At 35.5% G+C, this 26,291-nt stretch overlaps 1 protein-coding gene across 2 annotated transcripts in view; it reads left to right on the top strand.

Moving 5' to 3' along the window:
• Positions 1-2,787: 2,787 nt before the first annotated feature.
• Positions 2,788-26,291, top strand: part of LOC136031282 (ruvB-like helicase 1) — a 36,094-nt gene continuing 12,590 nt past the window's right edge. Inside the window, exons 1-5 of one of the 2 annotated variants that reach the window (XM_065710725.1) lie at positions 2,788-2,895; positions 11,895-12,168; positions 15,047-15,221; positions 19,751-19,953; positions 25,058-25,226. In XM_065710725.1, the coding sequence (XP_065566797.1) occupies positions 11,899-12,168; positions 15,047-15,221; positions 19,751-19,953; positions 25,058-25,226 (817 nt within the window). In that variant the 5' untranslated portion in view covers positions 2,788-2,895; positions 11,895-11,898. The remainder of the gene's footprint in view (positions 2,896-11,894; positions 12,169-15,046; positions 15,222-19,750; positions 19,954-25,057; positions 25,227-26,291) is intronic. The other variant, XM_065710726.1, reaches the window with a different exon arrangement.

Genomic DNA, 26,291 nt, shown 5'->3' with positions numbered 1-26,291 from the left:
TATTCGAGGAATATCATGGTAAGTCGAAACTCATTTTAATTAGAAAATGTTGCATTGTAGCAAAGAGGACAGAAACAAGTAAATGATGATCTGAAGTCCATAGTTGACGAATAGATTCAAAAACATTATGAGAGGATCCGAATTTTTTTAATGTGCCGTTAGATAGTAGAATTTGCATTATATTTGCCTCAATAATCTCAGAAAATAATTCGGCACTTAAAATTTCCGTCAAAGATGTCGGCGCGTGTACGCCTTTTTGGCGGTGGCACGCTATAAGATTTTCGGTGGCACGGCGCCGGTTTTCGGTGTTGCTTCAGGGACTAGTCGGGTGTACTACACAAATACAGTAAAGTTATTAGTGCTATATACTAGAGTAGCACTGCTGCGGTTAAGGTAGGAACTGATGGTAGTAGTTGGTTCCGCATTAAATCAGGAGTTAAGCAGGGTTGTGGTCTATCCCCGTTTATAAGTGATATCAACTTACAAAAACACAAAAAGGAATAAAAAATGTATAGGGGACAGATTTGCTGTTTTTCAATAAAAAAATACAAAAAGACTTTTTTCAATTAAAACATCCCCCCCCTTCAAATTTTTTTTAAAGTCTAACATGGCTAAAAATCTAGCAGGGACATTTTACTCCCCTTATACATTTCATTGATGTCTGGATGTAGCCTTTGTTAATAACGAAAGTTGATAAATTTGAGATCAGATTATATCTCAGGGTTAGGAGGGAAGGAGGGATTAATAAACAATTAAACTGGATGTGACAGTAAATCTAAAAAAAGACTAACTTGGAGAAAAATATTTTTTTGAATTTAATTCAGTAATAATCTTATTAGCATAGTGTTTGCATCCGAAAAGAAACAAAAAGCCGACTATCACCAAAAAATAGCAATTCATTACCCATCTTAAAATATTTTATTGAAAAAAACTTCTAATAATACACAATTAGAAGTTTCGTATTATAAATTATACCATTTGCTTATGTTTTTTGTATTTTTGAAACTATACATCTTCTTAACTTAGGTAAATTTGTTCTTCGTAGTTAACGGGTGATGCAAAATGTATGTGCTTTCTCATAACTGAAGATGCATTGGATGTTTAACCGAACTTGATGCCGAGTGAATGAATACCCATATCAACTATCCCGGAAACAGTTTATTTTTCAAAGGGAAACAAGTTGGTATTGAGCAATTTGTTGATCTTTTAAATTGTATTTTCTTGATTAGGACTGTAGCATAAATAGTTGATTTTTTTTTTCATTTAAAAGGCACGATTGGACAATAGTCTGTTTTTCAGACACCAAATTATCACCCAAGGTGAAAAATTGTCCTAAAAGCGCTAAAATATCCCTTAGTTGGCAGCCATAGAGCTTAACCTAAAAAAAGCTTATGCTGATCCCAGGTACATGAATTCATTGATTTTAATGAACCCAACAAAAGCTACGAGTCTGAGAGGATTTACGTGATTTTCGAGAAAGAAGAAATAATTTTCGAGACAGGGACAGCTTCACTACCAAGGTAAGTGAAGCTGCCCATTTGATGAATATTTTCGTTACCCAACGTCACCTTTTTTTTCTTCATTTATTCCTAGCCTTAGCGACTTAATCTTCTTAACGTTTATTTTCTAATGCATAGAAGACTAAGTCCCTAAGGCTAGGAATAAATGAAGATAAAAAGGTGACGTTGGGTAGTGAAAAGATTCATCAAGTGGGCATCTTCACTTACCTTGGTATTGAAGCTGTCCCTGTCTCGAAAATTATTTCTTCTTTCTCGAAAATCACGTAAATCCTCTCAGACTCGTAGCTTTTGTTGGGTTCATTAAAATCAATGAATTTATGTACTTGGGATCGCATAAGCTTATTTTTAGGTTAAGCTCTATGGCTGCCAACTAAGGGATATTTTAGCACTTATCTGAAAAACAGACTATTGTCCGATCGTGTTCAATCATGTTCAACTTCCAGGCATTGGGGGAGGGGGTAACAGTATATTGCTCAAATTGAATATTTTCCACGCTTTTTTTCGTTCCTTAATTTTTTCAGGGTTAATTCAATATATGCGCGTTAAGTTGAAACATTTGTTAACTGACACATGGCAAAATGCATGGTATATATATTGTCGGGACTATATAGTTGCATATCGGGAGGGGAACTGGATGTAAGATAAACTGAAGTGCTCTTAGGAATGATGTAATTAATTATTTTAGAATTTGGTAGAATTGTTTTCTGAATTTTATAGTATTTCCTTCTCAATAACCCCAATTAGGCAATGATGCCACGGTCAGTAATAACTTGCCGTTTCAAACCAAAGTTTGGAACAACAATCGAGAATTTCTGACGCTGTCCATCTAACTATCAATGTTATCTAGTTTTATTTATAGCCAAATCAAACAGTACATAATAAAAGCTCAGTTGTAAGATGTGCGTCATCCCAATAGTAGCCGAAATTTTCAAGAAAGAAATCTTTTATAACAATTAACACATTAAAGAATTAGTTTGTCGTGCCAATACCTATAATGTATACAATTTGTTAGGTTTAATGTTGCTTATGAAAAGTTAACTTTTGATAAGAAACAGGCTCTAAAAAAAGTCACAGGCAAAGCCGTATCCAAAGGAGGGAATGATCCCCCCAGTTCTAGTCAAACCCATAAAGACGTAACAAAATACATATAAACCAAATTTACATATTTAAAACAAAAAATTCGTAAGCCACCCCCGGAACGAAAATTCTGGCTATGGCCCTGGTTACAGATTTTTGACAATTTTCACTTTTTTTGGCAATATTTTCACACGGTTTGGGAATTCTCCTTCGCAGCACTGCATCTTTCAAGCTTCTATTAACAATTTGAATTTAGGCAGCACGTGCTCAACAAGTCAAAGGTTAAGAGTAACTTGAAGTAAGAATGTTTTATGTCTGTCAAATAAATTACATAATTGCTTACATAAAATCTTAGTAAAAACTCATAAAAGTTTGCTTTCACAAATTTAAACTTGAGTTGGTGGTAGACCTGAGGCTGTCAAGAGCCAACAGGCTACACAGTTTCTGCTGGAGACCAGCTCTCCCCCACCTTAGTAGGCTATCAAATCACTTTAGAATGTCATGGACATATTTGAGTATATGTAGTAAAACCCTGCATGAAGATGGGAATATCCTATGCTTCTCATTGACTAATGTCAAAAGACTTGGCCTGCATTCTATAGGATATAACAATAATGTCCAAATAGCAAGTATCACTAAAGTTATCACTGGTGTGTCATTTGAAAGACAAAATTCCAAAGGATAAGCCTACAGAAATCGGCAAACTAGAAAGATAGCCTAGTTGAAACTCTAAATAAAGACTAGGCTGTGCCCATCTTTATAGCCAGATGCAATAAAATATAGCCTAACTAATTACTCTGACTAGGTGTAGGCTATAATAAGTAGGCATATACTAAGTCATTCAAACCTATCCTAGCCATTCAAACTTTGAAGTGACTAGGAGAGTGGGCCCTGAATACTGTTAACAGGCAATTTTTAACTGTTTAATATGCAGTGATTGTGGGTCACATTTCCACAAACAGTGTGCCGGAATTGAATGTTCCAAATGGACCAAAAGTTAGTTATGCCTAGATTACTGCAAAAAAGGATAGTTTAAGCAAGGATAGTCCAATAGTCTTGTCAACTATCAAACTCTTTCCTGATATTATTGCTGTGAACATTGATCAAAAACCAAGTTTGCCAAACCAGCCCACTGTTCTCACCAGCCCTAAAAAGCAACATGACTCTAAATTTTCAACAGCACCAAACAAACCTATTCAGAAGACCTCTATGTTATGTTCCCTCTCCCTCCCATTTCAACTGCCAAATCAGTCCATCTCCTCAGTCTTGTTATTTGCCTCAAATGAACACAAGAATCTACAACAAGTAGCCTATCCTATAGCAAATCCAGAAACCCTGGTATGATGCATAACTCCTACTCATTTCCTAGAATCCTTCCTGCAAATGTGAGGTCACTAGTAAATAAAATGGATGAACTACAAATTATTCTTAACAAAAATCTGAATGATATTGCTTGCCTTACCAAAACATGGTCTGCCACTGAAGATTTTTGCTTGTTTCCTAATTATGACTCCCATTTTAAGCCCAGATTGGACAAAGATGGTATTCCTCTATCTCATGATGGAGGAGTGGCTTTTTTTTCAGTGTACTCTCCCAAATCAGATTCTTTCATTTTCTGAAATGGAGAACAACTCAAAAAGTGAAGTCCTATGGCTCTGGACCAGACCCAAAAACCTCCCAAAAGAAGTATCTTGCATGATTCTTTTGAATTATTTATTACCCTCCTTGTAGTGAATTTAAGAAGGAGCTGACAGCATATCTACAACTTTATACTGACAGAATTCACTGCAAGTACCCTTATGCTGCAATTATATTATGTGGTGATTTTAATGAGCTAGACCAATGTGGCTTAGTTCTGCTGTTAGCCTTGATCAGATAGTCAAGCCACCTATACACGCTGATAAAACCCTGGACTTGGTTTTTACCAACATTGAAGATTACTACTGTGCCCTGAAAATAGCCCCTCTATTAGGGGCAAGTGACCATCTATGTATCTTTTGGACCCCTTTATCATCCTTTCCCCCATAACCATTGATCAGTTATTCATATAGACCCATTACTGATGAGAAGATCACCCATTTCAAAGTAAAACTTAGCTCCAAATCTTGGGCCAATATCCTATGTCTTACCAATGGTGATGAAATGGTTTCTAAGTTTTCAGCAGAACTTTTCTAGTTATACTGTGACACCTTTCCAGTGAAAAAAAAAAGTTAATCACAAATCCAATTGTGAACCATGGATAATTAAACAAATTTTTTGCCTAATAAATGAACATGATAAACTCTTTAAGGAAGGATTTTTCCAAGATTCTTGAAAACTTCAAAACATTGTTATTAGTGAAATCTGTAAAGCAAGAAAGGAGCATGGTGCTCTTGTGCTCAATAAGTTACTGTATTCTAACCCTAAGAATTTCTGCAAATTGTATCCAAGATCTCATGAGAGAGGTTTCTTCAAAGTTTCTTCTTACTGGATAGTAATGGTGACCCAGTGAGTGCAGATATTGTAAATGATTATTTTGCTTCAATTTGTAAAACTCACCTGCCACTTCAAAATATGCCAGCCAACAGTGCAGTGAGTGACATTCCTGTGATCAAAATACATCAGACCCAGCTTAAATTCAAAAATCTAGACACAAATAAGTCATTATATTCAGGTGATATCCCTACCAAATTGATTGTGAAATGTGCCTAGTATTTAAGTGTACCCCTAACTGCAATTTTAAACCAATGTTTTGTAGATGGTATTTTTCCATTGTGTTTTAAATGAGCTATTATATCACCTTTACCAAAAAATAGGACCCCAATAGTTCCCCCTGACTTAAGACCAATATTGAAAACCCCTATTTTCTCTAAAATTTTTGAAAGTTTTATTTACAATTTCTTCTTTGATTATATTCAAGGTAAAATCAATCCAAATCAGTTTGGCTTTAGGCCAAATCATAGCACCATGAATTGCTTAATTTATATACTTGACACTGTTTTCAAACATCTTGAGTTAAATAGTTCCTACATTGAGGTTGTTTTTGCTGATATTAGCAAAGCCTTTGACAACTTGGATTGTCTGGTGGTTATTGATAATGCAAGCGCTTTAGGAGTCAGAGATTTTGTTCTACCTATGGTAGCTTGTTTTTGTCTGGTCATGAGCAATGTGTAGTCCTCCCTAATGGAGATTCATCAGGTTCTACCTCGATTTCCTGTGGAGCACCTCAAGGGACTAAATTAGGTCCTTTAGCATTTTTAATTGTTTTTAACAACGTTTTACCAAATTTTGACAATGCTTTTAAATTTGCAGATAATTTGACATTACTTAACATTTATCAAACCTATAATACTTCTATTGTTAAACTTGACTCCCTCATTAACAACTTAAAGAATGATCTTGACAATGTTAAACTCAACCTAAGCATATCTAAAAGCAGTTTAATGCTAAAAGTAGTCCTCCATAACAGAGATTCATCAGGTTTTACCTCGATTTCCTGTTGAGCACCTCAAGGGACTAAATTAGGTCCTTTAGCATTCTTAATTGTTTTTAATAAGGTTTTACCAAATTTTGACAATGCTTTTAAATTTGCAGATGATTTGACATTACTTAACCTTTGTCAAACCTATAATACTTCCATTGTTAAACTTGACTCCCTCATTGACAACTTAAAGAATGATCTTGACAATGTTAAACTCAACCTAAGCATACCTAAAAGCAGTTTAATGCTATTCTCCTTTTTAAAAAATATACCCCCAATCAATAATTACCTTTGCATACCAAATTTAAATACAGTTAAACTGCTTGGTGTGCAGTTGGACAATGACCTTAAATGGAAGTCCCACACTTTTCACTTACTTAAATCTGGCAGTTTTCTCCTTAAATCTTTCTCCCTTCTTAAACAGTTCCCTATATCAATCTGGAACCTTAAAATAATTTATTGTTCTTATGTAAGACCTTGTCTTGAATATGCTTACCCTGTCTGGCACCCTTAGTTGACCAACGCCCAATGTTCTAAAATTGAAAGCATTCAAAAAAGAGCAATAAAAATTATACTGGGGACATCCTATACTACTTACAATGAAGGTTTGGCTAGACTTGAACTTGCTACATTGGAATCACAACATCACATCCTTACCCTGAACTTTGGGCACAAGTGTCCTAGTTCTGACTATCATCAACGTCTTCTTCCCCCCTTCAAAGAAAATCCCCCAGTCCTCCCTAATACAAGACTTAATGCTTGTAGAGCTCCAAATACCCAACTGACTTGTGTCCCCAAATGTTGACCATGAGGTGCAAAAACTCTTTTGTTCCCTATTTTGTTTTGCATTTTAATAATTGATTTAACTTTGTAATTATGTTTATCATCTGTTTTGTAACTGTTCTGACCTGCCTATGCTAGCTTGTGTTCTATTTTAGCCAATAAATCATATTGTATTCTAAGAATTTGAAAGGTAAATATGTAGAAAATCAGCTTTCCAGAAAGAAACATTTTAATAAAAGAAAGTAGTAGGCTTACCACTAGATTCCTTATTTTACTCTCCTTTTAATATCTTCTGACAATGCACCCCACACACCCCTGATGGGCCCATATATAGGCTTAATAATGTGTTTTTTTGTTGTTGTTGTTTCCATGGTTTGATCCATTGTATAATGGGTAGGCCTATCTGTTATATAGCCTTGAAGATATTCAGTTTAACCTGACTGATTATGATATCATTTTGATGGCTTTTGTCCTAAAAAACACAGCATAGGCTATGCAAAAGTATGGAATCAAATGGGAAAGTAAAACCCTCTAAGGCTTAGATTATGTTGATGATTTGAATGTCCTAGATAAAAATGTTAACAAAATGAATTGTTTGTAGATTTTTCGAGAGCTCAAGGCACAAGAATAGAATTGAAAATTTATTTTAAGAAGACTAGGTTGTTTAGACTGGGAATAAGTGAAGATAAAGAGGTGACGTTCAGTAACCAGAAGATCAATCAAGTGGCTATACTTTTCCAACATTCACTTGATTGCATGGAAGTTCCCTCCTGATGAGAACTAGCCTAATTTAAAAAGTGGGATAGATCCAAAGCTGAAAATTATAGATCTATCTACCTCACATCTACTGCCATGAAAATCCTTGAGAGGATTGTTAATACCCTGCTTTTTCAACACCTTGTTAATAATTACATCATCTACAAAGAGCAATATGGTTTACTTCCTAGAACATTTATAGAAAACAGCCTTCTAGATACTTTGAATAGATTACCCAGCTACTGGACCAAGGCTCTCCTGTTGATTTGATTCTCCTAGCCAAAACATTTAATCTCCTAGCCAAAAATTAGACCTAGCCAAAACATTTGACAAGGTCCCACACAATCTACATTGTTTTAAGTTAACAGCAGCAGGAATCAACCAAGATTTAGTAGCTTGACTAAAGGAGTTCCTGGCTGATAGATCTCTGGTGGTATAACTCTTCACTACAGACAGCAAATGTACTTACTTGTAACCTTGCTGAGTCCTAAGTGGTGCTTCCCAGGGAACTGTTCTTGGACTAACATTGTTTATTCTTTGTATTAACAACATAATACCCAAAATCAGCAACCACCCAATCCTCAATGCTGACGATTCAAAACTATTTAGTGTACCTGACAAATCATTAATACAATTTGACCTTGATCACATACAGGCATATGCAGACAGGTGGCAACTCTCTTTTTTGTAATTAGTTTTCAAAGATTGACTGGAATAAGATTCATTTGCTCCAATAACAAGAAGTTCTTGATTCTAATTTATTAATTAACATTCCTTTCCATCTTCTTCAGAAATCTCGCCTGATCAATGAAACTGCAATACATATTGCTCTTGTTCTTTATTGTGCTAAGATTTGCTGAGCTGAAAAAGCTGCTGTTCCAACTAGAAAAATACACATCAGCACTCAAGCCCCAATTGGTCAAAAAACAAAACTCTCCAAAGCATGCTCTCATGCAAAGCTTTTATTTTCTATTTAGAAAAATAATGATTGTCTTAGGCTTGGTGTTTTGAATGATATTTGTCTTCATATACAAAAAGATTTTTGCTAGTGAACTAGTTTGTCATGGGGCAGGCATTGTTGATTTTTATTTGCTTAGAGTTTCTGCTTTGCCAAATTCCATTGGGAAATCCCTTGCTCCCCCAAACACCACATCCTCGAATACTCCCAAAGCTTCTGATATTCCCTTATCTGAGTGAAAAATACATTTTTCTAATGAATTTACATCACCAGATTCAACTTTAGAGTATAAATATGAACTTGGTGAATTTCTTTCAGTTTACCTAGGGTGTTAAAATGCAAGCCATAATAATAGCAGCCTTCAAGCTCAAACAGAAAACTTTGTTTAGTATAAATAATATTAGTGCTCATGTCACACCTAGGATTTCTCATGCAGAGGATTTTTGATACTTTTACATTACTGTTGTCTTTTTGCATTGGAGATTTCACTCCCATCTCCAATAAACGAAAATGTATAGAAAATTCAGTGTTTGACCTTTGGGCCTATAACAATCTCTACTACATTCTGTAAACTGTTTGAGCTGCTTTTTGTTGGTGAATTAAAAGGAGAAGTGTAGCATTCCACCATACCAGTTTGGTTTTCAGAATAAAATAGGATGTGTTGATGCCCTTAGTGTTGTAACTAATGCCCTAACAGAGGCTGAACTGGCCCAGAAAAGTCTTTTTCTAGCAGCACACAGTGTTAGGTGTGCATTTGACTTACTAGTACACAGAGCCATGCTCCTCCACATGATAAAAAGAGGTGTTCACCCCTCTTTTATTCATACCTTAGAAAATTTACATTAGCAGCTTAAATTGCACATTCATCTAATTTAACACATGCTCCAGGATATTGACTCTCTTGTCCCAGTACCCCACAAAGTGATCTGAGTAGTTTTGTTTCTGTTTATAAATGTGTGCTTCAAGGTGCTATCACTTTGCCTACTCTTTTTAACAATGGTGTCCTAGATACTCAATCAAAATGCTTATCCTCATGCATTTACACAGCAACAAACATGAGACATGTCTGTTATGCAGATGATGTCCTTAATCTTAACAGGTCATTATTGCCTATTGAAGAAAATTCCAGCATACTTGAGAGTGAATATTCCAAACTGAGGCTGAAATTTAATCATGACAAATCTGACATTCTTCTATTTAATTGGGGTAATTCAGGTCCCATGCCATCAGTCCAACTGGGACATTCTTTAGGAAAGCCAGTTGAAAAACTTGTCTATCTTGGTCTACCAATTGGCCCATCCCTAAAGCAAAAAATGTGGTGTGGCTTATGCTTCAGTTGTCAAAAATAAAAATCATTTCAACCAAACAATTCTTGCTAAACTGTATAATTTAACACTGCTACCACATTTTCTATACACAGCACCATTTTGGAAGATTTGTTTACAAACAAATAAACATAAACTCCATTCAGTATATTTGAAATTTGCAAAATATTTACTTCATTTACCATTGTGGACCTGAAATTCAGTAATGTTCTGCAATTATAAAATTGCCAACCCAGCAATAGCTCTATCAAAACGTATTTCAAAGCACAATGGCAAAATCAGCTTCCATCCATGGTATCCCCTTTTTATATAGTGATATTCTAAGCTCTATGTCTGTAAAAGGTATTCAATGTTTTATAGATGTTCTTTATAAATTGTTCTAATTGTTGTGGTGTTTCTTTTTTTTCTTTCTCTTATTCCTGTTTTTTTTCTGTATTTACTTTTGTATTTTATGATGGGTTAGAAAAAATAGATATACCCAAAGGTGTCACCATTCATTTTAACCATTATAATCATGAGCACCAATGTACTATGACAGATAACACAACAGCACACCCCATTCCTCTCTCAATTTGCACCCGTGATAAAGACCTGGGAGTCACTATAGTTAACTCCTAAAGCTCTGCAAACACTCTGCATTCACCAGCCTCAAGAGCAAACTTCAGCCTTGTACTTATTAAAAGAACTAGTCCTAGCAAGCCATGTTTAATCTTTATGAAGCTGTATAAGGCAATTGTGAGGCCATTCCTGGATTTTGGAACCTACCTTGCTGGTCCCTTTTACAAAAGTGATATACGAAGGATCCAAAGGAAGATCGCTAAATTTATCTCTAGACTTGGAATAAAACAATCTAGTCAAAGTCTATCTGCCCTATGCTACCGTCTTTGGCTTTCTAATGTAGGTGCAGCAAAATTCAACAAACGCACAAATATGTCAACCAACACCAAAGAAACTTTTTACTCAGCTAACTAGTGAAGGACAAAACAAGGTCACTCCAAAAAGCTTCATAAGCCCTCAGTTAACTAAAAAATTAGACAAGCTTTTTTCAGCCAAAGCACTATCAATGATTGGAAGTGTTTAAGTGAGAAGATCATGTCTTCAACATCACTATCAATGATTTCTGCTGTATAATATGCCCTTACCTGTTTACCTAAGCTTCCTTTAAAGCTCACTTATTTCTGATGAACTCGATTAAGTTTTGTAGTCTAAAAGTGAAACTTCAAGAGTTAGATCTAAAGACCAAATGAAGGTTGAGGTTGTTATAAGGCAACCAATGGTATATTGTCTAATATACCCTTATAATCTCCATTCAATGTTCTTTTCCATTATAATACCATTGCAATTGTGTCCAGTCCCCTCTCCCCCGCCCCCTAAAGAAAATAGATATAGCCCTAGACTATATACCAAAGTTTGCTGATTTTGTGGGTTTGCCCCTATTGTTCTTGTCTTTATTTCTTCTCAACAGTTTTCAATGCCAAATATAGGTAATTAAAAAAAAAAGAGCAAAGTAGTACATGTTCCTAGATGACTACTTCAAGTCATCTTCAGAACATTTATGTTAATGCCTATTTGACAATAAGAAAATTGATCCAATAAATGGGATTGCCTATCAACTAGGACCAGTCTCAAAGCTTATCTAATTCCTGTTGAATTCAAGCAAAATATAACTTGATGTATGTAACCTCAGTAAAGGTTGGATAGTCAATATTTTCAGAGATTAAATGGTAACTATACAGAATTGGTTTTAGCAGGGATACTTTTCAAGGGGGTCAAATTCACCTTAGCATGTTCAAATGTTCATTTTCTGTGTTGACAGTTAAAATAGCTTTCGGAAACGTTAACAAATAGGCCTTCAGCCAGCTCTTATTTCCAATTTTGACTATACAATTAAATTCATAGAGAAGGAAAGCCAAATGCTTTTGGACAAATTGTATATCTCCAAAGAATTTTGGCTTTGGTCGGTTTGATAATGCTAACTGTGACAATCATTATCACCCAAGAATTTTTCATTTCAGGAGAATGAAAATTGAAGAAGTGAAATCAACAGTCAAAACACAGAGGATTTCTACTCATTCCCATGTTAAGGGCTTAGGACTGGATGAAAATGGACTGGCTATTCAAAATGCAGCAGGTTTAGTAGGACAACAACAGGCCCGAGAAGCAGCTGGAATTGTGGTTGACCTAATCAAAGCCAAAAGAATGTCAGGCAGAGCTGTTCTTTTTGCTGGGCCACCTGGAACAGGAAAAACAGCTATAGCTTTAGCAGTTTCCCAAGAGCTTGGAAACAAGGTATAGTAAATTAGAACTTTTGCAGAAATGCTGTTTCATGTTAAAGTAGATGGAAAGATAATGTTTGGGCATTACTTGGTTACTTTGTGCTACTTTCTTGTTAGTGATATTAGAAACTTGGCTGGTGGTGAGAAAATCAAATTTTGAGCCAAGACAGATATATTTTATTTTATGCTAATCAATAACTCTTAACAAACTGATCAGCATGTATCAGATTCAGTTATTTTGTTAAAAAAAATTGCTTGAGACATTCTTTGAGGGTTTTTAGGGCTTGACAACTTCATTTGTCATTGTACATTTAAAAAAAAAAAAAAAAAAAATCACATAATGACTGGAAACGAGATAGGCCCTGAATTGCAACAAGAAGAGCTAAATTCTTATTCTGTTCAAAAATTAATTTAGCCCTGACTCAATGGAAAAAAACAAGCTAAGTCCAAGCTGTAGTTACTCCTCCCCTCTATTGACTTTTTAGAAGAAAGGTACATAAGTAGCATGTATCCAATCTGGAAAAGCACTGTGATTGTCAATCTGGATGATTCTAGGCTCTTGGTTGACATATGGTCCCTTTAACACCACTCCACCACCATTTTATCAGAATGGTAAGCAGGCGTTTGGCTCAAGGATACAGAAGTGGATGCTAATTCTCAATCCATCCACCTTCTGCAAGAAGAAGCACAGATTTGCTTAAAATTTGGTAACCAGGTTCCTGCGGTTAATGAGGCTTTGCCCAAAAATTTTAGACCATTGAACTGGATTGTTCAGGTCATAGAAGGCTTCACAGTTTCTTAGTTGAAAGATTTTCTCCATCACAGAGGGTGGCCCAAAAGCAAGAATTTTTTAAACATATTCATTGTGAAAACAAGAGCTAGATACTGATGTTAAGTGTCTATTATTGGTTTGTGTATGCATTTGAGGGTACACTAATTATTTTCCATCTTTATCACATAGGGAGACTTTAATAAAAATATCTTGGTATCTTCTTCACCTTTGGGGAGGGTGCGGGTCATATAGTTTGACTAGTTGGAGCAGTTTTTGTTCCCAATTCATGAAAGTTCAGGAAATCATCTTCATTCAAGCGGCTATACTGCAATTTTAAAGAATTTCGAGACGCAATGACATAGTTTCGTAATTATTAGTAGGCCTATAGTGTTTTTGTGAGAATAGTGCTAATAGACACGGAATGAAAATTGTTGCTATGTATAATAGCAATAAATAATAGGTGCTATGTTTTGAGACAAAATTAATGCAACCTTAGTTTGAGCATGCTATGTTCTTGGAAATAATCACAGGTATTGGGTTAGGTTAAAGTTTTGGTCCAAAGTAACACAAAATTAACATATATGTAAGGTGTGTTTTAACAGGAAGAACATTGATTGAGTGGCAGCAAATAGTGACTAACATTGGTTTTAAGCAGAAGCAGTATATTTTTGAATGTCTCAAGTCATTTTTTTTTTTTATTGAAGAAAATTATTCTTGGAATCAACCATTTTAAAAGTTTTGATGGTTGACTATTACCGAGTTTAATCAATTACAAATAAACAAACTTGGAGCATTTTCCCCACAATATTTCTCAGCAAAGGCTGCTATAGAATTTAACATTGGCTAGACAATATAACTTTAGTTTACCCTGGTTTTGTGATCACTTTGGTATTTTTTTCTAATCTGTATGTATAAAACCTTACCAAAAAAAGCAAATAAGGAAGCAATTTCTCTTTTGTCTTTTAGTCATTTAGTTGCCTTTTTTCTTCAGTGATATACCTATTCCTATTCAAATCAGTATATTTATTTTTGTGTTACTTGGCTCTTGCAGGGATCATTATTAGTTTCATAATGATTGCACGTTTTATTTTTGAGCATTGATGAAGATGGCCTAAGTGTATATTATAAGAAGTGCAAACGATGCCAAGTAAATAAAATATGTAGAGTTTGCTCAAAAGAAAATGCTGATCAAGGAAAGATTCCTTGTTTTGCAGATCATTTGTCTTTCCTTCTCAATTACAATATATAAAGGAAGATTCACCATGAGATACAATTTATACTAATCTTGGAATCATGCAAGTCCTGATACATTCGCAGTTCAGTCATAGCTAGTATCCAAAGCTAGATATAGTCAAACTGGAGTTCAATTCTTTCGAAATTAGTTGAGGGTAACCAATCAGTTTTTTTTGGAAATTTTAATTGGCTAACATCATAACTACTACTACTGGGAATTAGTCTGTGGGTGGATTTTAATATCTAAAGCAGCAGTTGAACCTGGTCATGACAGTTAAACAGTTGAACGTTGACTAATGGCGCTAATGTATAGTGAATGATGCTGAAAGAGGACGATGAAATGGGATCTTTAGCATTGGACTAAATAGGCTAGTTGTACCTTCCGATGAGTCGCAGTTGATAATGGTTGGCCATCTACCTGTTATTATTTGATAAGTAATTTATGTTTTTTCAACCGTAAAATTATATTGTATGGGTTCTTTATTCTTCGTTTTGTTTTACTAACGATTTACGCTTATTATTCACAACCAGGTTCGACTTTGGTTACTCTGGAAGCATTTTTCTATCTTTTGCTGTTTTCCCTAATTTTAGAATATGTATAGGACTACTCTTGTTCAAGTATGCACCTGTTTTTTTTTACAAAATTAGTAAAGTAAATAGTCTTTTTTTTCGTATATTTCTACTATTTAAATTGCCAAAACCTTAATGCTATTTAGAATTTTTGTTTTCTGCTTTATGATTAATTGTTTTTCACAACTACAACCCCCAAGAATTTACTACTTAAATTAGTGAGAAAAAAATATCATAGATAATTGCAAAATAAATATGAACCAATAGCAAAGCAGTCAGGAAAATTAAAATGAATCTTTACTTTTCTCTTTTTTAGGTTCCTTTTTGCCCCATGGTAGGCTCAGAAGTCTATAGCTCAGAAATTAAGAAGACTGAAGTTCTAATGGAGAATTTTAGACGTGCTATTGGACTTCGTATCAAAGAGACTAAGGAGGTGTATGAAGGGGAAGTAACAGAAATTACACCAGTGGAGACAGAGAGCCCTATGGGAGGTTAGTTTTTGTTAGGAACTTTTGTATTCTTATTAATGAAGTGAAAATTCTTTGTTTTGATTCGTTCTCTCAAACTTTCTAAGTTTTTAAAGCCACAATAAAATGAAATTGATTTTGGTGAAATCATTCACGGATTCACAGCTGCTACTATTATGAAAAACGAGGCTGGCACTCATGCGGCCCCCTCCTATATCCAACTATATTTGAAACCTGTGGTTTTGTCACCTCCTCAGAAAAACCTATCGATCTTATTCTCTTTCACTATCTCATCCCTAATTTGGGGCGTGCAGCCTCAGAAAAACCACCTCTTAGGATATTTAGTAGAAAAGTCGTTCAGTATAAGATCATCTAGGACGTGACACCTGTTGTCTCATGACGAAGCCACAAACTCTCGTTTTTAGCTTAGATGTATTAGAAATTCTCTAAAACACCTGCTTTAGTTGTTTTACCTAACTTTCAGTGTTGAAGAATGCTTATAAATTTTGAGCCCTATTGTTGCATTACAAGCAAGGCGTAAAAATGTATTTTCAAAACTACCCCATTAGGAAACGCGTGGAAAATGCCTAAAATGTAGTTGAGTCTTGCTTTTATTCTCAAACTTTCAAAATATATCATCCTGAATAAAAACAAAACAAAAAACAATGCGATGATTTTGATGAACTGTTTTGAAATGGAGGGGGGGGGGGGTAAAGTGATTATCTACTCCATATCCCCATTTTATATTTCACATTATTTTTTTTTGTATTTGAATTCAGAAGATTAGCGCTTCATTGGAAAGCTCCTTTCGAACAAATCTTAAACGCCCCCCTCTTCCTGATAGCCCATGCCCTTTGATTCTCCTGATATGGACCCCTCTTGACCCCCTCCATCCTCCAATATAAATGCTGGAGCTATGCTCCTGGTTTTACTTAAAACCAAGTAATTTATATTCTAGTGAAGGTAGTGTGACGCATTAATCCAAGTATCAAACGCCCTAATTTTTTATTACTATTTGTTCATAGTAACATGGAGACTAACACATTTACAACAGCTGGAGGTCGCTAATTCTTAACGACATTCGCAGTAGTGGGTCGACATCATTTCAGTTTTTTGTCTAAAAGAGAAATGGTAAACAAGAAACAATTAGACAAAACCTGAGACTGTGAAAAAAAATCCGTCCAGTTGCGTCGAAAAAATTGAAAACGGGCTGTGTTTTTCATTAAGAGTCTTAGGTGTTTCATTTTGGCTACTCCATGTCTTGGTAGGAGTAGTCTCCCTGCCTTGGTAGGAGTGATGTCTGGAGTGAATAGGAAAGATGTGAGGTTCAGTTGAATTTGAGAGTTGTTTCGTACTTCGAGTGTTGTTTGTTCATGAATCCCTGGAGATGCAAAGAGACGGGATGACGAGTTGACTCTCCATATATACCGGTTATTTGTTTCTGAGATATTCAAGTGGGAAAATTGCACTTTTTAGTGAAAATTTTGCATAATTTATAGTCATAAAATGGTGAAAAGTTATTAAGTTGTGCTGCAAGAATTTTGTCTGCTATACTTGCTATACTGCTTAGGAGTTAATGATCCAATCTTAAAGAATCCAATAAATTTCACTGGAACCTGATTAGTCATTTTTGCAAATTTGCTAGTAACACCAACTTATGAAGAGAGCTGTTCCTAGGGTTGATGGTGCCCGAGGTAAAACTAATTACAGTGCCCCACTCTTGATTCAAATATAAGGCAAAAAAAGCCGAATCAAAGTGAAAAATTTGATCAAAGTTGACAACCTCCCTGCTTCAGCGACAGGGGAAGCTGACCCGTTTGTCCTTCCCACTTTTGAACGGCTCTGCTAGTGAATCCCCCTCTCTCCTAGAAGGTTGTTTCATATTAAAACCCGGAGAGCTAAAAAATACGGCTTCACTTGTTGTAGCCAATCAATTTTGTTCAATTTTAAATTATATCAGCCTCTACTCCCCCTCCCCAGAATCTTGAGATTTCTGCAGTGTATCCTTCAATCAACTTCCTATATTTTCAATACGTTTCGTCTTCCTCCTAAACCTACCCCTTTCCAACCTAAATCTTGCAAAGTAATAAGTATTAGAACAAAATAGAAATGATATGATATAATTGATGGATTAAGCAAAGGGAGCTTTCTTCGTTAATTAAAGAAAAAAACAGAAATGACAGTATGAGTATGCGTTAAACCGCTAAGAAAATATAATTACAGACTATAAGTAAAGTTATAAGCTTTAAGGAGGGATAATTGTATTATATCTTGCTGAAATGTGAATTAGAACATTTCACATTTGTGAATAGAACATAGAGCGAAAAAATTCTTTTGCACCGAAAAAATTCTTTGTAGCCCTCCTTCCGAAAATTCTGGGTACGAACCTAGCTCACCTGTTTTGGTATCTCAAAGGTTGGCTCCGACAAGGCTCTTTGTTATTTCTTACCTTTGGTAGGAAAAATAAGTGAATCCGAAGCTAAAAAGGAAAATTTGGGCTTCAGTCATTGACAGCTCTTTTAACCCCCCCCCCCCTTCCGGAAAAAATCTTGGATACGAACCTTGCTCACCTGCTTTGGGATCTCAAAGGTTAGCTCCGACAAGGCTCCTTGTTACTTCTTACCTTTGGTAGAAATAACAAGTGGATCCGAAGCTAAAAAGGGAAAATTTGGACTTCAGTCATTGATAGCTCTTTTGACCCTCTCCCCCCCTCCCGAAAAAATCTCGGGTACGAACCTAGCTCACCTGCTTTGGTATCTCAAAGGTTGGCTCCAACTAGGCTCATTGTTATTTCTTACCTTTGTTTGGAAAAACAAGTGAATCTGAAGCTAAAAAGGGAAAATTTGGATTTTAGTCATTGACAGCTCTTTTAACCCTACCCCCTGAAAAAATCTTGGGTAAGAACCTGGCTCACCTGCTTTGGTATCTCAAAGGTTGGCTCCAACAAGCTTCCTTGTTATTTCTTACCTTTGGTGGGACAAACAAGTGAATCCAAAGCTAAAAAGGGAGAATTTGAACTTGAGTTGTTCGGTCAGGTCAGATTCTGATTCTCCAAAGGAATAATTAGAACAACAGCTTTTTACTACCCGCCAAGTTTTGCCAATATTTGACGCTTCTGGGCAATCATGCCCGGATGACGAGCATTTAGGGACCCCTTTGGCCGTCCAGATCTCAATCATAATTCTGTCATTTGATACCTTCAAAATCAATTTGTGAGTCTCAACGGTGGCTAACCGTCTCTCAGACAAAGGGGCCATTAGCAAGTTTTTCAGCACCACGGGGAACTCACAAAGCGATTTGGTAAAAATGGGTTGGAGATGTTAAATGTGGTAACAGTTTGAAAAGCCAACGAGAGGCTAGTTTAAAATAAACAAATTATAGTTTCTTACTAATTGTCAAGCCAAACGCTGCTATTCAACGTACATATAACGTAAATAATATGCATCCTATGTCTGCCAGGTTTTCAATCCGGGCAGGTAGCACGATATGGAGCTACCAAAGCTGTCAAATTACTCAAATGGTACTTCCTTTGAGCTGATATTGGGTGTTTCCCAAACAGGTGTGATAGAATAATTTTAGGGACTGCCCTTCCTGAAATTAAAGAAAATATTGCACCATTCAGTTGAAAAAACAAAATTAATACTTTCTAATCATGTAAGTTTCGTTAAATCTGATCATCTCTACCTCCGGTTCAAAACGGAGAGAAGTTTAATGGTTTTTCTAAGATTTCCGGGAAAGTAGGTGTTGGCTTTTAGTTTTTTATCGTTTATTCGGATCTCTTATCCAAGTTCTACTAATTATGGCAAGACCGCCTAGTCAATTCTAAATAGTCCGGCCACACAAACCAAAATTTTTTAAAGGACAAGATAGGCTGTTTGTGACTAAAATCCCTTTAAACAGAAAGAATTTGGATTTAGTTTCATGCATACGTATTTTGATAACTAATGTGTCGAAATATTTTCTGTTGTTTGTAAATATTCCTAAAATATTTTGACGATATTGAACTCGGGATTGCTTATTTGCATTGCTAAAAGCCTTGCGTAAACAAGTGAAACAATCCAAAAATCACTTTGTAGACAAAGTGATTTTAATTTGTACCATATTTAGAGGTTACTTCCTATACTACATTTCCTTACTTTTCTACATTTCCTGGCTCACTACATTTCCTGGTTACTACATTTCCTTTAAAAAAATGTGGAATGTGATCATTAAATAAATTCTATTAAGAGATACTCAGACTCATAGCTGAGCGTATAGGGTTTCGAAAAGAAGTTTATAAGCGTAAGCACGAAATCATTGTTGATGGAAATTCAGGGAAAATGTGTAGAATAGAAAAAAGAAATTCTCGACAAAGCACGATTGATCTTTGTTTCAGTTTCATTGTTTTTTTTCTGTTGCAGTTACAGCACTATTTTGCTTGTAGCAAAAGAGGGCGTTATTTTGTCCATTTTCTTTTTCTTTTTGTTTCTCTTATGTGCAATCTTTTTGTTTCTTGTGTTTTATTTAGTATAATGGTAGCGAAAGACTCTCTTATTAATTTTACATCCTTTCAGGCTATGGAAAGACGATCGCTCACGTAATAGTGGGATTAAAGACAGCTAAGGGAACAAAACAGTTGAAATTAGATCCTTCTATATACGAAGCTCTACAAAAGGAAAGAGTTGACACCGGAGATGTTATCTATATTGAAGCTAATAGTGGAGCAGTTAAACGACAAGGAAGGTCTGATGCCTTTTCCACGGAATTTGACTTGGAGGTAGGATTAATGATTATCTGCCAATATAATCGGGTATTTATCCAAGCCTTATACTGAATGTCGGTTCTCACAACTATTTTGCCAGTGGTGTCAACTACTTTGCAAGTAATGCACAAATGGTAAACCTGAGAGTTGATATGATAAGTGCTATTGAAAAGTTGATAATTTGAAAACGGAGTCGATACCCCTGAAAGTTTTTTTTTATTATTTGCGTTTGACCATGCACAGTTTTGGAACTTGAATCTGCCAATTGTAACATTAAACACGTTTGTGATCACAAAAAATTATTATAAAAATTTTACGCTTATTTTTATTCAATAAGAAGAAAAAGTTGGTAAAATACCGTTATTGAATGTTTTTAGTACTTAACTTTTTCCATTTTGGCTACTACTTATGGCGGATTCCACGTTGAGTGGTCATAATTAATGGTGATAAGAGGCTGGGCTTCGTGACGTTTTTCCTTATTTAGTCATCTTTAATTACGGTCCATAAGGCAAACAGCCCATTCAGACGTGTGTTTTGAAAGAATCAAAACATTGGTAACAGTTTGCAAAGTCCTTGAAGTTGAGAGGGGACCTACAGTCAAATCAATTCGAGTTATCCACATGAGTACTGTGTTAGCCTTGTACCAAGCCAAGTAATGTAAAAATAAAAACTCGAGATTTACCATATTTGCTTTACCAAATAGCCTACAATAGCCTTCCTCTACCCAAGATAATCCTAGATGTAGCAAACAGTCCCTCATTTAAAATGTTTTAAATGACATTCCCAAAAATTTGGTGTTTACCCTAATTAATGAACATCCTTTTGGTTCTGTCAAATTTTGGTCATAAGTTGGCTAATGTCAGAAGATGTTTATTCAGGTACGCTAACAAACTCATTTTGAGTCAAATAGTGTGATTTACACTGCAGATATCCCTATAAAAGTATATAATTTAAATTATGCTTCTTGAGTAAGGAATATAATAAACAATCTATGAGACAATGTATTTATGCACATTAATCTCAAGATTCTCAGGTGCGTTATTTGTATTTTTTTTTATGCACAGAATTAAATCAACTTTCTATTTGGCTAAGACTTATTTTGTTTTGTCCCGCCCGTTTTATCCAACTCTCGACTAGGATTAAAAATAACTAATAAGTAAATGAAATAATAATAAAACGATTTTATTTTCAAACGCCTTACACGGTCATGCCGATCAGCGGCAGTTCTTGTCATAAGAAGCACTAAACATATAGAATAAATGAGAATCACAGCCATAGCAATCATCATACAAAATTACACATTGATTCGAAATATTACAAATTCGGACTAAACAGTCAAACACATTCAAACGAACAAAAAGAATAATGAACTCAAAATAATATATACAATTATTGACGAGTGGGTGCAGAATTAAAAATCTCGACGAAAGAGGGAACAAAACTACTTGCGTACCGCATATGCTGTGCTGGTACTGGGTGAATTTTTGATACCGTTTAGCTACATGTCGCTGGGGCCTTTGGTGCGAAGGGAAATGCTCAGAGGGGAGGATTTCGCGAAGTCATGGATTTTTCAAAATACAAACACCAAGTTTCAAACACAATTCATCACGACGTGTTGAAAGAGTTGTAAGTGAAAATTATTTTAAAAGGGAGCGATAAGGGATTTTAGGAGATATTGACACTAGCAGAAAAGTTGCTGTTGGATCCCTTCCACGTGGTCCTTCTGGTCAAGTCAGGCCATAATGCCAAACGGGACAAGCATATTCTACCAGCGATTTGACAAAAGTAAGAAAAATACGTAATAGGTGGGAGGCTGGGACACCATGAAGAGCAAGAAGTTTTATAGAAAGCATACCCATGCTTGCCCGTATGATCATCTCCTGTGTCCGTTTTTGCCGCTTCAGGTTATGTGTGAGATATATTCCCAAGAGTTACTGTTCCGCGTTTTACAAACGCGGAACAGAAATTACTAATAGACAGGGCCGATTTTTTTTTTAAAGTTTGGTGACGCGGATCAAATTTCAGTATATAAACAAAACTAATCCTCATTTATTAGGATCGTGACGTGGAAGGCGTCATGTTGCTCTAATAATTTAGTGCTGAAGAATGATGCTGTTCGGCAGAAAGCTTTTATTTTTTTTCTGATATCACTCAACCATGCTCGCTGTTATTTTTGGATATTGTTTTTTTTTCGAGTTTAATATCAATATTTTGAACGATAGAGGCATGGAAATCAAAAAATTTGTGTATTCGGAATGCAGAAGAACCTGATTAAACAAAGATTGAAAACTTGAGAGCCAGACATTGAAGGCTCATTAAGGCATTACCATTTAACTCAAAAGAGCTTGTAATGCCAGTAAAGGTATTTTGCTTAAAAGCTCAAAAACATGCATTTAGTTTTGGAGATAAAAATGAAGTTGTTTTTAATATGAGTTATAACGCCTATTTCCCTGTTAAATGTGACTTAGTTATCTAAAAAGAAGAGTTGCTTTAAAGAACTCTCAAATTGCTTTAAACACCTGCAGGAACTTATTTGGGGGGATAATCGTATGGTCTTGGTTTGGAACAAAAAGAGTGACAGTCAGGTACAGAGAGGGATGCAATGCTACCCCCCCCCCCCCAAAAAAAGGAAAGGAAATGTCTAAATCTTTTCTGTGGGCTATAAATGACTCTTACTCTGCAATTTGATATATCGTTTTGGTATTTATTGTAAAAGGAACGTGATGAACTTGCTTGCCATCTGTCTAGTCAAGAGTCAAAAATCCCTTCCTGTCTCCATCCATGACGAATTAATCATGATAATTCTAAATAATGATAATTTGTTTGCGCAAAAGCCAACAAAGGCTGTGGCAAAACGAAGAAAGAGCAAACCAACCATTGAAAGTACTTAAAATCAAATATGCAAATAGGTAAGTACAATCCATCATTAACGTGTAGGAATAGAGCTCTATGGTTCAGTCTTGAGCTCAGAGATTTCCCCAGCAGTAGAATTCCTACAAAGCCCTCCTTTCTCATTATTCTTCAATATTTTTTTTTATCGATGAAATTTTCCAAAAAATCTTTCTCCAATTCTACCGATTTTTTTTTATTCCCAAGTGTTTTCACTTGAGATACCACATCCCTTGTGTTGCAAATATATTTGATATCGCTGAAATAATTACTAAGAATCGTTTCGCCAATGAGAAAATGTGTTTTGAAGATCATTCCTTGTTTGGGTGTAGGGACTTACGAATGATAGATTTAGTTTTTACTTTGGATTTGTTTATACTCAAACATGGACGGTTTCTGTACTTTTTTCTCGGTTCTTTCTTCTTCTTTTTTTTAAAACTTGTTCAAGTGATTCGTCTTATTTTTGTCGAAATGTCTTTGTGTTTATTTTGTGTTTCCATCCGGTTGCTTATGTCTTAGGTTGACACATCGAGATCTGCTCTCCGTTGGCTAGAGGGAAATTTTGTTGATTCTGTTTGTATCAATAAAGGTAAAGATTCACCCTTTTAAATGAAAAGGTTTTCCCCAATACCACCACACATTACTTACATTTACATGCTTAGACTTACGTCCTCTCATGCCCTGAGACGCATAAGGCAGTAACTGTTAACCTCTTTCTCTGTCGGTCCTGGGCTCATACCTTGGGCTAGGATAAGGCCATTTTGCCTCTGTGTCTGGCCCATGTACTTATTTCCTTCCCCGAATGGTAAATCGGCCCCTCTCATACTTACCAAACAACCTAGCTCCACCCCCCCCCCTCAATCGACATAACTCTTCCCTCATACTACGCGGGGAATATTTTTATTTTATCCTTTACAACATGAAGCCATTGTACGTTCATATTTCGTTTACGTTCTTAATATTGGTTATTAGACAAATTATTAATTAATAATTAGTGAGTTATTAATATCTTAATATTTAAGCTTAACAAGAAAAAGGAAGGAAGTACCAAGTTAAAAAAAAACCCCAAAGGTAGACGAATTATACGGAAAATATAAAATTATAAGATAACTTGTCAAAGACATATTTTTTTTTTTTTGGGGGGGGGGGAGCTTAATTCGTAGCTTGGAGTGATTTCAAGAATTTTCTTGCAACTAATGATTAAACAGAAGTTTGTTACGAGGAATCTGGATAAATCCAATTTAACCAGATGTCTTTATCTGTATTGGAATCAAAAGTATTGCTGTACAGCATAGGGCTACAAATCGGCCTTTCAGCAGTCATTTGTATAAGGTTTCAGTACTAAAGTATCTTTTGGGCTCATAATTACATCCTGTCTTGTGGATATTCCCCCCCCAAAAAATGTAATACAAGTAAATCACAAAAAAACTTCTTCCCCATCAATCAATAGGTACATAATTTTTGAGAAACCAATTTGCCTTAATCCATTTTAAATATGCCTAAGAACTTTCTCTTTACTCAAGGACATATTCAAACGCAAAAGAAAGTTTTTTCTACCAGATAATTTACCCAATGAAATCGAGACCAATGATTTATCTTTTTTTTGAAATTTGGCACTGTTTATTTATTTTCTTGGTAACATTGGCCTCTGAACATTAAGCTTACGTTTGGTGTAGGTTTAATTCAACGCGTCTAAGTTAAAACGAACCATTTTTAATGTTTCTATTTCATGCGATTTTAAAATCGAGTTTCATTATCGATTTCTATTTTTCTTTTTTGAAATTAGATTCGCCAGTTTATGCTAGAAAAACAATTCTACTGTTAAATTAAAAAAAAAAAAAAAAATCACTGTTTTTTCGAAGTTGGGTTAAAAGTTGCTTTCTGGAGAAAACTTCATTGACATTTTGAAGACGGCAGGGGAGCTAGGTGAATACATTTTTCAGGAATCAGCTAAAATACCAAATTCTGAAAATCTCTTAAAGTTTCATTGACCTAGCTCAGCTGCTTCTCCGCTCATCTACTTAAGATATTGCGTGCCCTATATAAGTTTTTTGATTGTCAGTCATTGAGAAGGCGAAAGTTACTACTGGAAACATTTTCTCTCAGGAGCTCAGTACCTATAAGCCCCCTATTTTATGCACAACAATGTGTCCTCGCATGTGAAAATTATAAATCGAATAACCATTTATTCGCCTAGATATTAACTTGTTCTCCTTGAATTTTATTATAGGCAGAAGAGTATGTTCCCTTACCAAAAGGGGATGCGCACAAAAAGAAAGAGGTTGTTCAAGATGTTACTTTGCATGATCTGGATTCTGCTAACGCAAGACCCCAAGGAGGCCAGGATATTCTTTCGATGATGGGCCAACTCATGAAGCCTAAGAAAACGGAAATTACTGGTAAAATAGCCCTTCCCTCTTACCTATTCCCCCACCCTACTACCATCCCTCTCTCCCTCTCCCTCTCTGTGTCGGCCTAAAACTTCGGTAATTCTTGTGAGTGTGAAACGGTTTAGCTGTCACTTTCTAATAGAAGCTTAGCCTTATAGTATCTAAGATACCGTATCACTATGATTAAGCGTCGATTAGATACACATTCTGTGTTAATTTGGCTAGGGATTTTTATTCAATCCAATTGGGATTCAAGCTCAGTATCGTGATCGTTTTTAACTTCTAGTGAATGACCACTCCTGAAAAGGATCTAGACTCTGTTCTTGTATTTCTGAAAAATTTAAGATCCAAAAGTAATTCTAAAATCATTGATGCATTTTTTGATAATGATCTAATGTAGAGATCCCATGTTTCAGCAGGCAGCCTGTTACTTAAAAGTTAATCTCAGCTCCTAAATCGGGCATATTATTTGATAACGTATATTTGTATCTTCGACCTGGCCTTGAACAAGTCGACCTGGCCTGGCTTGTCCTGTGCGGCACTCTGTTTTAACCTAACACCAATTCTATAAGCTTAAAACCTTCCAAAAAAAGAGCTTTTAAAGTTCTCCTCGAACCTCGCTATTCCACTTATGAAGAAGGACTAGGCCAACTGAATTTAACTACCTCTGAGATGTGGTATCACCAACTTGCTATTGACTTAGTACACCAATGGTGTAAGCTTAAAACCGTCCAAAAAAGAGCTATTAAGGTTCTCCTCGAACCTCGCTATTCCACTTATGAAGAAGGACTAGGCCAACTGAATTTAACTACCTCTGAGATGTGGTATCACCAACTTGCTATTGACTTAGTACACCAATGGTGTAAGCTTAAAACCGTCCAAAAAAGAGCTATTAAGGTTCTCCTCGAACCTCGCTATTCCACTTATGAAGAAGGACTAGGCCAACTGAATTTAACTACCTCTGAGATGTGGTATCACCAACTTGCTATTGACTTAGTACACCAATGGTGTAAGCTTAAAACCGTCCAAAAAAGAGCTATTAAGGTTCTCCTCGAACCTCGCTATTCCACTTAT

This window comes from Artemia franciscana, chromosome 9, assembly GCF_032884065.1.
Source record: "Artemia franciscana chromosome 9, ASM3288406v1, whole genome shotgun sequence".
Lineage (NCBI taxonomy): Eukaryota > Metazoa > Arthropoda > Branchiopoda > Anostraca > Artemiidae > Artemia > Artemia franciscana.
This window is presented reverse-complemented; position numbering and strand designations above follow the sequence as displayed.